Source organism: Helianthus annuus, chromosome 17 (genome assembly GCF_002127325.2).
Source record: "Helianthus annuus cultivar XRQ/B chromosome 17, HanXRQr2.0-SUNRISE, whole genome shotgun sequence".
NCBI classification, from domain to species: Eukaryota; Viridiplantae; Streptophyta; class Magnoliopsida; order Asterales; family Asteraceae; genus Helianthus; species Helianthus annuus.
Genome location: NC_035449.2, coordinates 31662005 through 31678663, shown reverse-complemented (window position 1 = coordinate 31678663; position 16659 = coordinate 31662005). Strand labels below are relative to the sequence as shown.

Below are 16659 nucleotides of genomic sequence, written 5' to 3'. Positions count from 1 at the left end.
ATTAACTACCCATTAAAAAGGTGAACATAAAACATTCATCAACATGGGAAATAAGGAAACGTGCATGGTGATCATGATGAAGTTGGCACACATCAATCCCCAATGCTCAAACAATCATTGACCTCAAGGATAAAGTCGGCTAGGTCAAGGCGGGGTTCCACGATGGCCGCCACTTGATCTGGTTAGTAGCATTCAGAGTCTTCTCAATAAGGCTCCACGGAGGGTGCCATTCGCGCCTTCCCACTACACATTTAGTGGTTTGGTTGTAGACATGGGAGTTCCGGTTAGTGTGCTCAAAGGTTGGAACACCTTATTCAACCTCAATGACGGTAAGGACCCGTGTTGTTGTATGCGGGTTAGATGAAGGCAACAAATTTGGTGTTGGTGCATACGGTGGTGTGGGTAGCAGGAAATCAACATGGGGTGATGGTGTGTTTAAGGGAATTTGTATTTGTGGAAAGATGGCTAATGATGTAGGTGGCACAGAAGCAGTTTTCGTTGGCGCAGTTACGGTTATATGTGGGGTTGTTTCTCTTGTCGGTGCAAACACAAGGGGTGAAACAGGTGGTGCAGTGCAAATGCGAGTTATGGTAGATGGGAGAGGTGGTGTAATGCAAATGCGGGTTATGGGATATGGGATAGGTGGTGCAGTGGTGTAAATGGGTGGTGGAAGTGTAGGAGATTGGAGGGCTACCATTGCGGTTCGAATCAATTAGAGCTCGTTGAAGATTGTTTGAAATTAGTGTTGGATATGAGGTGTATGAAACACGACTAATTAACGTTGCTAACGAGGTACGATCCAAAGAGTTACACTTTGGATGACAAACAAGGAATACGCGGTATCTAACGGATATGCCCGATACCTGACGGGTAATAGGCCGAATACATGACAAGATTTTACAACCGGTATGAGTATCAGATTTGCCATAACTGTGGGATTTAGTCATGCCTGAGATCAATTGTTGGTGAAATTAAAAGATAGCTTTCATTTGGATTAAAAATAGAAGTAGCCTAACATGGTTGGATTAGTAACTTTAGTGTAATTAGTCTCTTGTAAAAAGGCTAGACGAGTAGAAGGCCCATAGTTTATCATCAAAAGACCCAGATTTTGATTCAACCCACATTCTCAAAGTCTCACAGCCCATAACTTATCATGAAAAAAAAGCCCAAAATCTTAACCCAAAACCACATTTTCTAGACAACAACTTCATCGTCTTCATCTAATCATCTTCGTCTTCTTCTTCTATCCTTTTCCGGTTTTCCCCAAATTTGCTTTCTTCATTCATTCATGGATTGTGCTTCCACTCTCTCTATCTACACTCAGCCTAAACCAACCAGCTTCACGCCGGCCGGCTATCTGCTGCTTCGCCGGCGGCTATATTTCTCAACTACACCGAACTATGTCAGTTCACGACGACGTCGTTTGCAATTCCGAACGTTTGTTGTTAGAAACGATTCAGCTAATTCTGGCCGTTCAGGTAGAAGTAGGAGAGTTTATAGAGAGTCGCAGTCGGAAACGGCGCCGGTAACCGCCGTTCCGGTGAAGGAGATTGCTTCTTTTGTGTTGCCGGTCGGCAGCTTCGTTGTCGTCACTTTTGGTATTGTTTTTCTGTTACTCTTTCTTCTGTTATTGAATGAATATGTTTGTTACATTCTGTTGAAAATGAGTTGTATGAGATTTAAGTTGTAGAGATGCTGTAGAAATGTCATGACTAAATGAAGTTTAGGTTTAGGTTTGATTTGATGTGCTAATTTACTGATAGTAGAATGATTTTGTTCCGATTATATTGAATATGTATGGTCTCACCTTTTTCCTCAGTACCTTATAGTGTTCCAGTTAGATAATGTAATTTCTGTAGAACTCAAATCAATCAATCGTAGCGGAATTAGGTTATATTCTTTGCTAGAGGCTTGGTTTTAAAAAGTGTGTGGTGCTCTGAAGCGTTTTGATCCCGAAAGCGGATGTGTGATGTGCAATGTGACACTAAAATATAAGATAATGTCATCTCTGGTCGGATTTGTTCGGTCGATGGTCTAATTTGTTCAGATACTCAACCTCATTGTTCAATCGGTGGTCAAAATTGTTCAATCGATGGCCAGATTGAAAAAGTCAAGACTCTTCGCAACGGATGGTCAAATTTGTTCAAATATTGGTTGGGCAACTGCATAATGCACCGCCTCACGCATCAGATCGCAGCGCATAATGGAATTGCATTGCATCACTGCAGTTGATACGAACTCATCAGCGCATTGTGCGCGCATTTTAAAACCAAGGCTAGAGCCTAGAGGATTATACATATGACGTTATCAGTCGTTAAAGCTAATGTTTTCTACATAAGAGTTATGCGAAAGATAGAAACTTCTCATTGGTTCACTAATTATGTCTTCAGCTGACAGTTATGTGGAAGTTGGTGGAGAAACTGATGATGCCCAAGCAGGCAAAAGCTCCAGCTGCTGATAAAAAACCAACCGAAGGAGTGAAATGGTCTTTTGCAGCAGGGACAAACTTGTTACCTAATTTTGGTGCAAAGATCGAAAGGGAATCCAAACTCCGACTCAATGACTTTGCCAAAGAACTTAGGTCATTCAGTATTGTTGACATGTCAGGTATTTGCAAACTAACATTATACAACAATGTTTCATCATTCATGTCAGTTTTATACTCCCTTCGTAAAGCTTCGGGTATTTGAATCTCGTACCATTTTGGCAGGTCGTAACTTTGGAGACGAAGGTCTTTTTTACCTTGCAGAGAGCTTAGCTTACAACCAGGTTTGATTTTAAGATCATGCTCATTTTTAATCTGCATTATTTGTCATGTAGCTTCTTATACCATGATGAATGATAGTATTATAAACCTCTGAATTAAAGTTCTAAATTCTGTATTTATGACATGACATCCTTACTTTTGGTTTTCCAGGTTGCTGAAGATGTGAATTTTGCTGCTAATGGAATAACTGCAGAAGCAATTAAAGCATTTGACGGTGTTCTGCAATCAAACATTACCCTGAAGACGCTTAACCTATCAGGCAACAATATTGGCGATGAAGGAGCAAAGGTGCACTAATTTGTTACCTGTTAGTATTAGCTGGTCTTGGATAGTTGGATATGATCGCAATCATGAAATTTTCTTATTTTTCCCCTTCTAGTTTCGACATTTTAACGTACAGATATAAATCTGTGCAGATTTTAAGTGAAATTCTTGCAGAAAATAATGGTATTCAGAAGCTCCAGCTGAATAGTACTGGGCTAGGGGATGAGGTTAGTTTATTATTATTATTTTTTTTTGAGTAAAATGCCATTTTCGTACCTGAGATTTGGCCAGTTTTGCGGCTTTCATTTAAAGGTTTGTTTTTCCGCATCTGCATCCAGCAGGTTTGAAATCTTGCCATTTTCATCTGGCTCGTTAACTCCATCCATTTTTCTCCGTTAAGTCAGGGGTATTTCCGTCTTTTTTTTAACTTAAAGGGCAGTTCAGTCTTTTTCAGAGATATTCGGTCTTTTTATGTAAAGTGAAAAGGGCCGAATTGCCCTTTAAGTTAACAAAAAGGATGGAAATACCTCTGCCTTAACGGAGAAAAATGGATGGAGTTAACTAGCCAGATGAAAATGGCAAGATTTCAAACCTGTTGGATGTAGATGCGGAAAAACAAACCTTTGGATGAAAGTTGCAAAACTGGCCAAACCTCAGGTACGAAAATGGCATTTTATTCCTTTTTTTTAATGTCAGTCCAAACTTCCAACTAGAGTTTATTGTTAGATGTTAATAGCCTCCGATGTATGTTCTTGTTGCAGGGAGCAAAGGCTATTGCTGGGATGCTAAAGAAAAACTCAACTTTGCGTACACTTGAACTGAACAACAATTTGATCGATTATTCTGTAAGTCTCTTTTCGTGTTTACGTAAGCATGTATATTATAATATAATTGTATAATTCTTATTTATTGTTTGGATTTGTGGACAGGGATTTTCCGGCCTTGCTGAGGCACTTCTTGAGAACAAGTCTCTACAAAGCTTGTATCTAAAGTGGGTAAAAATTATATGGTTACAAAACATATTTCATGGTTATTTTGTAACTCGCAACATGTTTTATTATCTTAGTGGAAACTATGGGGGTGCTTTAGGGGCTTCTGCACTTGCTAAAGGGCTTGAGGGTAACAAAGCTTTAAGGGTACTTACAAGTGTTGATATTTTGTTCGTTTAAGCTCTTATATGAACTTAAACTCCCATATCGTAGTATCGTACACAATGGTAATGTGAAAATTTTTACTATATATGCAGGAACTTTTTTTGCACGGGAACTCCATTGGCGATGAAGGAGTTCGTGCATTGATTGCTGGGCTGTCTTTACATAAAGGTTTCGATTCTTAATGCATAATTTTCCGTTCTTATTGTTATTTTCTCTTTTAATTCCATTTTTATGTATTGTGTAAAGTTGACACGTATAGTTCATAAGCAGGAAAACTCACAGCTCTGGACATTGGTAACAATATGATAACCTCAAAAGGCGCATTTCATGTTGCGGAATACATCAAAAGAACTAAATCTTTGTTGTGGCTGAATGTATACATGAATGACATTAAAGACGAGGTATTCTGATACAAATTAAACTTTTGTTTATTACATATTCATCTATTGTTAGTTCAAACCTTTAAGCAAATTCACTTATTAACATTTTACTGTTTTTTTAATTCTTATAATGTTCAAGGGAGCTGAGAAAATAGCTGAGGCTTTAAAGGAGAACCGTTCAATAACAAACATAGACTTGGTGAGTAGAGGGCCCAAGTTTACCTTATTACTATTAACGATAGTTATAATCATTATTAGAGTGAATTTCAAGGATTGTCCTTTATCTTTATACCCATTTTCAGGCACTGCCCTTTATGTTCAAAATTGATGAGTTTTGTCCTTTATGTTTTCATATCATACACGTTTTGTCCTTTAGGCCTAACCCAATTAGTTTTTTCAGTTAAATTTGGTCGTATACTTTGCACATGAGGGCATTTTTGTCAATTCAAAGGTAAGTTCAACGGCAGATTTACAGCTCAAAGCTTCTGCAACCTTTGAATTGACAAAAACACCCTCATGTGCAAAGCAAATGACCAAATTTAACTGAAAAAACTAACTGGGTTAGGTTTAAAGGACAAAACGTGTATGATATGAAAACATAAAGGACAAAACTCGTCAATTTTGAACATAAAGGACAGCGCCTGAAAATGGGTATAAAGATAAAGGACAATCCTTGAAATGCACTCTCATTATTATGTACTTACAGGGAGGAAATGACATTCATGCTAAAGGGATCACTGCAATAGCCGAAGTTCTAAAAGATAACAGTGTGATAACAGCTGTAAGTTTCTTGCCTGTTTTACCTGATTCCGTCATTTAATGAAATTTGCAATGATTATATTTTCAAGTTTACCTATTTGCAAATGGTTATCGTTGCAATTTCACGGGATGTAGGAAGTATTATTATACTTTCTTTTAGAAAACCGAAACTTAATCTTTCTTATCATGTAAACAGCTTGAACTTGGTTATAATCCCATTGGACCAGATGGGGCAAAAGCGTTGGCTGACATTCTCAAATTTCACGGAAATATAAAAACTCTCATGATTGGGTGGTGTAAGGTAAACACTTTCTCTGTCAATAAGTTTTCACTAATAATTAATTTGTTATATTTGATTACGAAAACTATATATCTGGATAAAATGATATTCGAGGTTGTGTTCATTAAAATGTACTTCTGGCAACTTCTGACGCATTTAACCTACCCCTTTGAGATGGAACATTATCTGTTCCTACTCATAAGTAAACGGGTCAAAATTATCACGTTTTTGAAGTTGTAGAATCTGTTAGAAAACACAGAGGATAAATTTCATCTGATCTCATAACAGATAGGAGCAAAAGGTGCAGAATTCATAGCTGATACTTTGAAATACAACAATACAATCTCCACTTTGGATCTACGGGCTAATGGGCTTAGTGATGAGGTACATATTCCTAAATGACATTTTGTATTATTACTTACTAGCTTACAACCCCGTGTATTACACGGGTTGAGTGACGAAAAATGTAAATTATAAACTTGTATATAATCCTTATTAATGAAATGACTTATTTAGATAAATTAGTAAAAATAAAGAACAGTTATATTTTCGTTTCTTGTACATGTGATTTGATACTTTATTATTAATTATAATTTATATCCAAATAATATATTTTATCTTAACAAATATATATGGATGGGGTAAAATGAAAACTTCTACAAGTTGTGAGAACTTAGAGAACTCAACCTTACAAAAGGTTTCTTGAATTTTTTTACAGAGGGTGTGAATGAGCGGTTAGAGACTTAAAATGTTAAACTTTTTGATTTTGGATTCAAGTGGTTAAAACCACTAAAACATAGGGACTCAAAAAGTAATTTACTATTAATTAAATTTGAAATTATACGTTTGATCTCTAACTATATTAAATAATATTATATTTATTATATTATTTGATACATTTATATTTGTTATAGATAATTATTATTTAAATTTGAATTTAGACGTTTATCTCTAACTATATTAATTAATATTATATTATATTTTGTGTATAAAATTAATATGTAATACTATTATTAAAAGTGAGAAGGCACCAGAGAGTGACACGTGTACAAAAAGATTTTTGTTTATTAGTATAGGAAGATTTTCAAAAGGCTAATGACAAGTTGTTCATGCAGGGTGCCAAATCTCTAGCTCGCAGCCTGAAGGTGGTCAATGAAGCTCTCGTGTCGCTCGATTTAGGATTCAATGAAATTAGAGTAGGACCCACCTTCAATCACCTTCCCGATAATACTTTCTCATCTTAATAAAGCTTGTTTTTGATTTACACGATGAATTTTTGCACCGTTTTGAATTTGATTTTTCAACAGGATGAAGGGGCTTTCTCCATTTCTCAAGCGTTGAAGGCTAATGAAGATGTGAGACTCACATCACTGAATCTTGCTAGCAACTTCCTTACAAAGTTAGGGCAGGTATATTCTATCACCATTTTTATTTTACTTTCACTCAAGAGGTAGGATAAGCCCATTTACTTATGAATGGGCCCGCTAATCTTCAACATGTCACATGGGTAGAGGTGGGCAAAGAAACTGGTTAATTAACCGGAACCGGTTATTAACCGGTTACTGGTTAATTTTAACCGCCGGTTAGTAACCGGTTATGGATATTTAGTATAGGAACCGGTTCCGGTAAACCGGTTAACCGAAAAATAAAAAAAAGGCAAAAAAACGGTTATTAACCGAACCAGTTAAAGTGATTAACCAGACCAGTTAAAGTAATAACCGGTTAAAGCATTAATCGGTTAAAGTAAAAAGGTGAAATTAACCGCCATAACCGGTTAACCGAACCGATTATGAAAATTAACCGGTTTGTGCACCTCTACACATGGGTAAAACGGAACAAAGATTGTCTGTAATGCGTGAAACCCTTTAAAATCATTTTATATAAAAAAGGTAAGATTATTGCGAAATGATACATTTTTTGTACTTAATAATTATAAAAAGTATTCACCCATTCTGACCAGTTACCCAACCTTAAATCAAATATGTTGCAGAGTGCCCTAATTGATGCAAGAGACCATGTATACGAGATGAACGAAAAAGAATTAAGCATCGGTTTCTAAACAAGCATCTTTGAGCATGATGAATATTTATTTAAACTTGGTGTGGGCGGGCATCCCTCAACCGCAGGGATGTTTAGAAATTTTGGTACAGAGATTTCAGCTTTTGTTGTTGAGGAACTTTCACCCTTAGCGGTAAACATAGGGTTGGTGTTATCATTTTGCTTTAAGATCACGATTATGAAGGTAAAGATTATTATTGTTACTACCATTCCGCACCCCTTGCATTGGTGTATTAGGTTTGAGCATACGACTTTTTTTAAACAACTTATTTTAAGGCTCGAGCTCGTTTAAGTTTGGCTAGATTTGAGCTTTTAGCAAAAAAGCTGATCTCAAGACGCTCGTTTAGTTGACGGGTAACCGTTTTTAGGGTTGTCATTAAAAAACTAAAAACGGATTAAAGTGCTAGTTTACTTGCCATTATAAATAACACAACGAAAAGTTGCAAGTATACTAGAACTTCATAACAAAAAATTTAAGTAATTTAATCTATGACGTGTAAATAGATGTAGAACAATTTTGAAATAGAAACATTAATGGGAACTTTATAAATGTTTTATAAACACACTTGCGTCAGCGTGTTTCATTAAGAACTATAATTATTTTAGAGCTGTTAGAAACAAGTAAACATTTGTATATCATATTTAGGGATGGTATCAGTACCGGTATGGCGGTATACCTACCATGTAGTACTACTGAAACCGATTTTGTATAAATCTAAAATCCAAATTCCATATTATGTAGGCACGTTTGGGAAAGGCAGACCCATCTCCGAAAATGTTAAAAAAAAAAATGGGCCCTCAACGAGAGGGAAAAAGGGCCTTGCCACCTCTATGATATCAATCATCAACTACATATATAAAAAGTAAAAACTCATGATACGGTGATAATTGTTATAAAACATTTAACTTGGGTTTGTTGTTTGAAATCTGAGTGTTTTAAAACTGAGTGAGTCATTTAGCAGTAGTTATTTAGTTTCGGTTTAAATTTTGAGCTTTTAAAATGGTTTTAACTAAGAAATTATATATAATAGGTAAAAAAAGCGAGGGCTTTTTTAACTACACCCGCCAATTACTTCCTCTTGTAATCAGTCTATACTTTCTCTTTTATAATAGCCATTTCCTTTCGTCCCTAGCATTCAAGAAATGACTTTACTTTCCTTGTTCTAATTTAGCTTACATGTATACCTTTGAGCAATACAAAGCCAAACACTAAACTTTTATAATGACACCTAAAGTAATACGAGTGGTGATGGAACTCATCTTTTATGTTAACAATTCTTATTTGGTTCCTGATGGACCTTTTTTATGTTAACAATTCTTATTTGGTTCCTGATGGACCTCATCTTTTATGTTAACAATTCTTATTTGGTTCCAATTCATCCTTCAATAGATTTCAAATGTAAGCTTATCTGAGGGTTTTGTTATCTTTTATACAATGTTACCAAACAGCCCCTAAATGTAGTTCTCTCTAGTAATGGAGTTTGGATACATACATTCTAGTGTTTTGCGAAATCTAATTGTTTGAAAAGTTAGTAATTAAAAAAATTAGAAAGAACGAATGGAGTGATGATCCATTGACAAAACTTTTAGACACCTATGGGAGTTAAAAATAAATTAGTCGTTCGGAAAATAATTAGAAAGAAGTTGTTCAAGCATTTAAACTGGTATGTACCATAATAGCTCGACTTCTTATTATAAAAAAAAAAATCTAAATGTATACTTTAACAGTTTTATAAAAGGTAATTAGATATATTGTTTTATTGTTATAACTTAAAAGTAATAAACTTGATATTCATTACAAGATTAAGAACTAATAAGTTAACTGGCAGGCTATACACACACCATTAATAGGTTACACAACCTTTATTAACTTTTTTCCACATATCACATGTAACACCCCATGTTACAAAAGTCAAAGTCAAAGGGAGAAAAGATTGCTAATTGCGATCTGTCACTCCTTGCTTATCTACTAACTTGACTTTCTTGACTTGTAATCGAATCTTTGTATTATGTGGAGTATCTATTAATAATCGAGGTTTTATCGCATGTTTTATCGCTTTATCGGTAATCGCATCGCAATCGCATTCGCAACTTGATTGATAGGTTATGTATATTGTTTTACGTGTGTGTGCTATTTATGTGTTACTTGTGCATGTTTACTTTATGTTTGTGGTGATTTAATCGAAACGCAATCGCAACTCTATCGCAACGCAACTCAATCGCAAACGCTAAACGCAAGTTATTTAGAATGATTGTATGTTAGATATAACTAGTGTCGATTAAGCTAATTGTAATCAATGTTTAATACTATCGCGTCGCACCCTCGCTTAGACGCATCGCAACGCTCAAAACGCGAAACGAAACGCCGAAATCCAACTTGCCGGATATTAGACTGAATATTATTACAGCTGGCTAATTGTATTACCTTAATTAGATTAGGTCTAGAATATCTATATATATCTTGTCCTACATTGTATCATTCACACAATTACAATCAATATACAGTTGATACCAATCTTTATGGTATCAGAGCTAGGAAAACCCTAGTCTCTCTATAGCAGACATCATCACAGCCTCTGCTGTGATTTTCGATCAACCCCTGTTCTTTCTGTTCTTTATCGAAACAATCAGAATGTCTTTGATTGAGCCCTTCTCCTCTACTGATAAAACCACACACAACTCCCACAAGTTCGGGTTTCTCTCACCCCGACCAACTATGGCTATTGGAAGGCCATGATCCAGCCGTTTCTCACTACAAACGGGTTGTTTGGTTATGTCAATGGCACAATACTCTGTCGAGAACCCCTGATCCAGCCACCTGCTGCCACTGGAAAGGAGACAACTGCAGCAGCCTCCACTCCTAACCCTAGTTACACGGCTTGGATTTCCAACGATGCACACGTTCGTATGCTGCTGATGTCAACTATTTCTGAAGCATCTTTCCAACACGTACAAGGTACAACATCTCGTGATCTCTGGCTTGCTCTTGAACGCGCTTATGCACCTCATACTGCGTCACGAGAATTTACCCTTAAAACTCAGCTGGTGAAGATACAAATGAAGGGCGATGAAACTTATGGTGCATATCTTGCTAGGGCACAAGAGTATGCCTCTGCCTTAGCAAACATCGGATCTCCAATGTCAGACAAAGACATTGTGATGCTTGTGGTTTCGGGTCTCCGTGATGAATACAACCCGATTAAACAAAACTTGGTAACACGTCAATTCACGGCTGTCTTTTCTGAACTCCCTAGTCTTTTAGTAGACTATGAGTACATGATCAAGAAATCAGCCCCCGAGGTTGGTCCAGCGCAGGCTTTTACAACCTCCAGCAGTCAGAATCCTTCTCTTCCCACCGATACAATGCAAGCCCTTCAACAGCTTGTTTCCAAACTAGGGCTGCAACTTCAGCCCGCTACTACCATGCCCTCCTCGTCCTCAAATGTTGTTGGACCAGCGGCTTTCTATACAAATCGAGGGCGTGGACGTGGCAACAATTACAACAGGGGACGTGGACGTGGATCACATCAGAATCGCAGCCAAGGAAGTGGAGGTTTTCGCCCTAATCCAGGTCAGTTTAGTTGGGCATCTAACCAGAATACTGTTTATGGCACTTGCAACAGGTGCGGAATTGGCCATCTTCCTTCTCAATGCCCGAACCGCGACCCATCTACCTTCCGATCCAGGCAGCCCTCGGCTAATTATGCCGACACTCGGTCACAAGCATCCTCTCAATGGCTCCCTGACACCGGCTCTAGTAACCATGTCGCTCCGGATATGACGAATTTTGACTCTGCCGAGCCCTACTACGGTGAAGACAATCTACATGTTGGCAATGGTACTCCTCTTCCCATCTTACATATTGGTTCTAAACAGTTTTACTCACCCAACAAAACCTTTCAATTAACCAGCATCTTACATGTGCCTGAAATTAAGAAAAACCTCCTCTCTGTTCAAAAATTCTGTCACGGTAATCATGTCTTTTTTGAATTTCACTCTACCTTTTTTGCTGTGAAGGACAAGTTTACACGCACTACCCTCCTCATGGGTCCAAGTGACGGTGGGCTCTACACAATTCATCTTCCCAAAAATCAACCAATCCCAAAAGTCACTTTTTCAACAACCCGTGCACCGGCTTCTACATGGCATCAAAGATTGGGACATCCACACTCCCAGCTTTTTCATTCTATGCTTTCTAAATATTGTTTACCAGTTTCCAATAAAGATTCTGTTTTGCATTGTGACTCTTGTTCCATTGGAAAATCTACAAAATTACATTTGTCATCTTCTGAAAACAAAAGTTCACATGTTCTTGATTTAGTGTTTTGTGATGTTTGGGGACCCGCACCTATCCTGTCTTTCGATGGTCATAACTATTTCTTATTATGTGTTGACCATTTCTCTAAATTTATGTGGCTGTTTCCATTAAAACGTAAATCTGATGTCTTTGAAACCTTTAAACAATTCGTCACTATGGCTGAAAGACAGTTTTCAACCAAACTAAAAACTTTCCAAACCGATTGGGGAGGGGAGTTCAGGAACCTCTCTACCTTTTTCTCCTCCATAGGCATCATACATCGCCTATCTTGCCCTCACACAAGTGAACAAAACGGTGTCGTTGAACGACGACACCGTCATGTTGTTGAAACCGGTCTCACTCTCATGGCATAGTCGGATACACCACAACGGTTTTGGCATTTTGCATTCGAAACTGCTGTCTACCTCATAAACCGTATGCCGTCACGTTCCAATTACATCGTCTCACCGTTTGAACACCTTTTTAAACGGAAACCAATCTTTTCCTTTCTTCGTGTCTTTGGTTGCCAATGTTATCCCTATTTGCGTCCTTACAATCCACACAAGATGGATTTTCGGTCCATCCCCTGTATCTTTCTTGGATACAGCACATCTCATCACGGGTACCGATGCTTTGATCCCGTTTCCGAACGCATCTACATTGCCCGTCATGTTCGGTTCAATGAAACCTCTTTTCCTTTCAAAGCTCAACCCTCTATTCCTTCACCTTCTTCACAACCCGATTCTAGCCCGTACATATCCTCATACCCTACACCTCCTACTCCTACTCCTACTCCTAAACCTGATTCCCCTACCCAGCCACCTCCATCCCCTCCTGTCGACAATCACCTTACACCTCCCATCCCTCCACCTCAAACCTACTCTCGCCAAACTAACACCCTTCCCACCATCCCTGCCTTTTAAAAATACTCCCAAACACACCAGAATGTCGATCCTCAAACGACATCCTCCTCACCATCTGATCCCACTCCTCTCCCTATACCACCAACTAACGCCACCATTGAACCTATCTCAACCCAGCCACCGCTCTCGTCCATCTAACTTACGACAAAACCCTAAACAATCCAAGCCATACAATCTCTCATCCTTTCATACCACTCCATCTCCTTCCACCACCGAACCCACCACCTTCGCCACTGCCAACACAGATTCTCATTGGCGTAAGGCTATGGCAGATGAATATTCGGCCCTTATATGGAATGGCACTTGGACACTGGTACCAACTCCACCTAATGCTATTATTGTTGACTGTAAACGGGTTTACAAAATCAAGCGTGATCAACATGGAACAATTACGCGCTACAAAGCGCGCCTGGTGGCTAAGGGCTTCAATCAGCAACCTGGTATTGACTACACAGAAACCTTTAGTCCCGTGGTCAAATCTACCACCATTCGAGTTGTCCTTTCTCTAGCGGTTACCAAACAATGGCCGCTCCGACAACTAGACGTGCAAAACGCCTTTTTACATGGAGACTTGAAAGAAAAGGTCTATTTAAAACAGCCCCAAGGGTTCGTTTACCCACTTAGACCAGCCCACGTGTGCCTCCTTCATAAGGCTTTGTATGGTCTGAAACAAGCACCTCGTGCTTGGTTTGAGCGGCTATATTCAACATTGCTGTCTCTTGGCTTCAAAGGGTCTAAGACGGATCCCTCTCTGTTTATTTATTCCTCTCACGGGACTCTCATGTATATGCTGGTATATGTTGATGATATTATCTTGACATGGAATAACAATGCCGCCATCAATAAAGTGGTTAACAGTCTGAGCCATACATTTGCAATACAAGATATGGGGCCCTTATCCTACTTTTTAAGTATTGAAGTGGCCCGCCGAGGTTCTGATATTATCCTATCTCAGAGAAAATACATTAATGATCTATTGGTCAGGGCATCTCTTTCCAAGGCGAATCCAGTTCCTTCGCCATGCACCACTACTGCTCCTCTCTATCTTGGTGACAACTCTCCTTTTGATGATCCGGTTAGATACAGACAAATGGTGGGGGCACTACAGTATGTTACTTTGTCACGTCCTGATATTACTTTTGCAGTTAACAAGGTCTGCCAATTTATGCACGCTCCCACTGAAAATCATTGGTCCGCAGTTAAACGTATTTTGAGATATCTTCATGGAACTGTCGATCAGGGTCTTTTCATTACCCGATCTGCATCCTCTATTTTGCATGCCTACATGGATGTTCATTTCAATACCTTGAGTGCCTACTCCGATGCTGATTGGGCAGGTTGCCCAGATGACCGTCGTTCTACAGGGGGCTATGTTATCTATCTTGGATCAAATCTCATCTCCTGGTCTGCAAGAAAACAAAAGACTGTCTCGAGGTCATCTACAGAATCGGAGTACAAAGCTATGGCTGATACGGTGGCAGAATTAACGTGGCTTGAAAAATTACTGGCAGAATTTCGAGTTCTCATGCATTCTGTTCCAAACTTATGGTGTGACAATTTGGGGGCAACATACTTATCCGCTAATCCTGTCTTTCGTGCTAGAACAAAGCACGTTGAAGTTGACTTTCACTTCGTTCGTGAAAAGGTTGCTCAAGGAAAACTATGTGTTCAACATATCTCTACAAATGATCAAATCGCTGACGTCTTCACAAAGCCGCTGCCATCAGATCGCTTTCTCTTTCTGAAGACCAAGCTAAGAGTCGGTCCCCGGCCTTAGCTTGAGGGGGAATATTAGACTGAATATTATTACAGCTGGCTAATTGTATTACCTTAATTAGATTAGGTCTAGAATATCTATATATATCTTGTCCTACATTGTATCATTCACACAATTACAATTACAATCAATATACAGTTGATACCAATCTTTACCGGACCACTCGATCGAATGACCACTCGATCGAATGGTCGTCCGATCGGATTGCCATCCGATCGAAGTGTCATCCGATCGGTGTGCTATCCGACACCTGTGCCACTTTCCTCTTTTGGCAACCTATAAATACCCCCTGTCACATCACAACAGTGATGTGACAGCCCTCTCTCGTTTGACCAGCGTTCCAGACCATCTTTCTCTCGATTTCTCGCGATTCTTGTAAGTTTTCAACTCAAATCTTGTACTTCTATGATCTATACACACTTCTTCATCATTTTCACCTTTGAATCTTAACTTTTAACCGTGAAATCAGCGGATTTGAGGTGTTCTAGGGTGATGTCATCATGGAGTTCTTATGAACTTCAAGATTTGACTTCATTCCACCAAGAATAACTCAGATCTGAAGGATTTCCACAAGATTAAACAATGTTTTCTCATAGATCTAAACATTTTCAAAGTTAAAAGGATTGAAAGATACTTTTCTAACTTTCTTTCAACTCTTTTACACTCAATGCACTCAAAACCGATAGAATCGGAACTCATTCAGGCCTTCTACTCTTCTCTAGTGATGTGTCGGTTTGAGGTCTGAATTCTATCAAAGAGACAACCGATTTCGGATTGAACATGAACAACCGTCAAGAACAGTTAACTGATCGGATTTGGGTGATTCCTGTTCGATCGGACGACTTGGGACTTGACGAGGTTCCGTTGTTTAGTACGTTGTCATACCGTCTCAAGCAAACCGCTAAACTTTCAAAATGATCAAGTTCAAGATGATCAGGACGTTGGGATCGGATTGCCATCCGCTTGAATTGCCATCCGATCGAACAACAATCCGATCGGATTGCACTTGGTTCCAACACTTAAACAATTTTCAAAAACTTTCAAGGGATCTGAATGTTGATCGGATTGCCATCCGATCGAACGACAATCCGATCGGTGACATTTGAATCTCCGACACTTAAACATTTTCATAATTTTCAAGGATCATTAGTCCCTAACGGATTGCCATCCGATCGGATTACCATCCGATCGAATGATCATCCTGCTGTGAACTTGTTCTCACTAGTAATGTCTCGCTAATCGGATCGCTATCCGATCGAACGATCGTTCGATCGACGACCTGAAAGGTAGAGATACTTCTCTGTTTTCAAAATGCTACAACGAAAACTTCAAAGCCATCATACACAAACACATCCTTCCCAAACGAATGTCAATCCGACCGAATGGTCATCCGATCGGATGACCATCCGAACGGATTGACATCTGATCGGATTACCACTCGACACTTAGTCACTATGCACCGTTTAACGCTCTGTTCTTCGCTTATGCTATCGTTAACTGTTCAGGCTAATCTCTCAGTGCTCCCTTCAATCCAAGAGAGTGTTTATTTACTTAAACACAATCTGTGAGTATACTCGAACCCTTTTCGCTTTACGCACTTTCGGGTGTTACATACGTTACTAATTCAAATCACAATCAACACACAACGCAAACACTATTTATACGCTGGCCGTTATTGCATGCTACGTGTTATTCGATGAATGCTTGTATGTTATGTTAACACAGTGATTGTTGCCTGACACCTTAGCAACGATAGTACTATAGTTTGGACTCAGCACCTGTCGTGGACAGGGGTTGTTAAGGGCTTTACTTCACGTGTCCCAGTGGGGATATGTGTTGCGCATTCTACAACTCGCAGTCACGTCTGTGCATATTTCTCTTTCGATAACCTACTAGCCTTCACTTTGTACATGTTACATGCTGGTTATGCATAAACGATTTCGAACTCTATTATACTATTAAACTTGTATGCTCACATTTACACTATGTGTATTGACCTT

The 16659-nt window shown here is 38.7% G+C and overlaps 1 protein-coding gene across 2 annotated transcripts; it reads left to right on the top strand.

Annotated features, from left to right (window-relative positions):
* Nucleotides 1-1190: 1190 nt before the first annotated feature.
* Nucleotides 1191-7903, top strand: LOC110884551 (NLR family CARD domain-containing protein 3). 2 transcript variants are annotated; one of them, XM_022132269.2, is made up of 17 exons: nt 1191-1598; nt 2398-2607; nt 2711-2769; nt 2918-3055; nt 3184-3258; nt 3793-3876; nt 3961-4022; nt 4098-4167; nt 4278-4353; nt 4456-4586; nt 4705-4764; nt 5272-5346; nt 5521-5625; nt 5893-5988; nt 6720-6800; nt 6912-7013; nt 7595-7903. In XM_022132269.2, exons 1-17 carry the CDS (start codon nt 1289-1291, stop codon nt 7661-7663), a joined length of 1803 nt encoding a protein of 600 aa, XP_021987961.1. In that variant the 5' UTR covers nt 1191-1288; the 3' UTR covers nt 7664-7903. The 2 variants fall into 2 exon arrangements, with proteins under 2 accessions (XP_021987961.1, XP_035842707.1); XM_035986814.1 differs by having other exon boundaries at nt 1235-1598; nt 2391-2607.
* Nucleotides 7904-16659: the final 8756 nt, after the last annotated feature.

What these genes read in the sequence shown, in the direction of transcription:
- LOC110884551 (XM_022132269.2), top strand. Translation starts at nt 1,289, where the DNA reads ATGGATTGTGCTTCCACTCTCTCTATCTACACTCAGCCTAAACCAACC. An exon ending in CAGTATTGTTGACATGTCAG is followed by an intron (nt 2,608 to 2,710) that starts GTATTTGCAAAC and finishes CCATTTTGGCAG; the next exon opens with GTCGTAACTTTGGAGACGAA. An exon ending in CTAATGGGCTTAGTGATGAG is followed by an intron (nt 5,989 to 6,719) that starts GTACATATTCCT and finishes TTGTTCATGCAG; the next exon opens with GGTGCCAAATCTCTAGCTCG.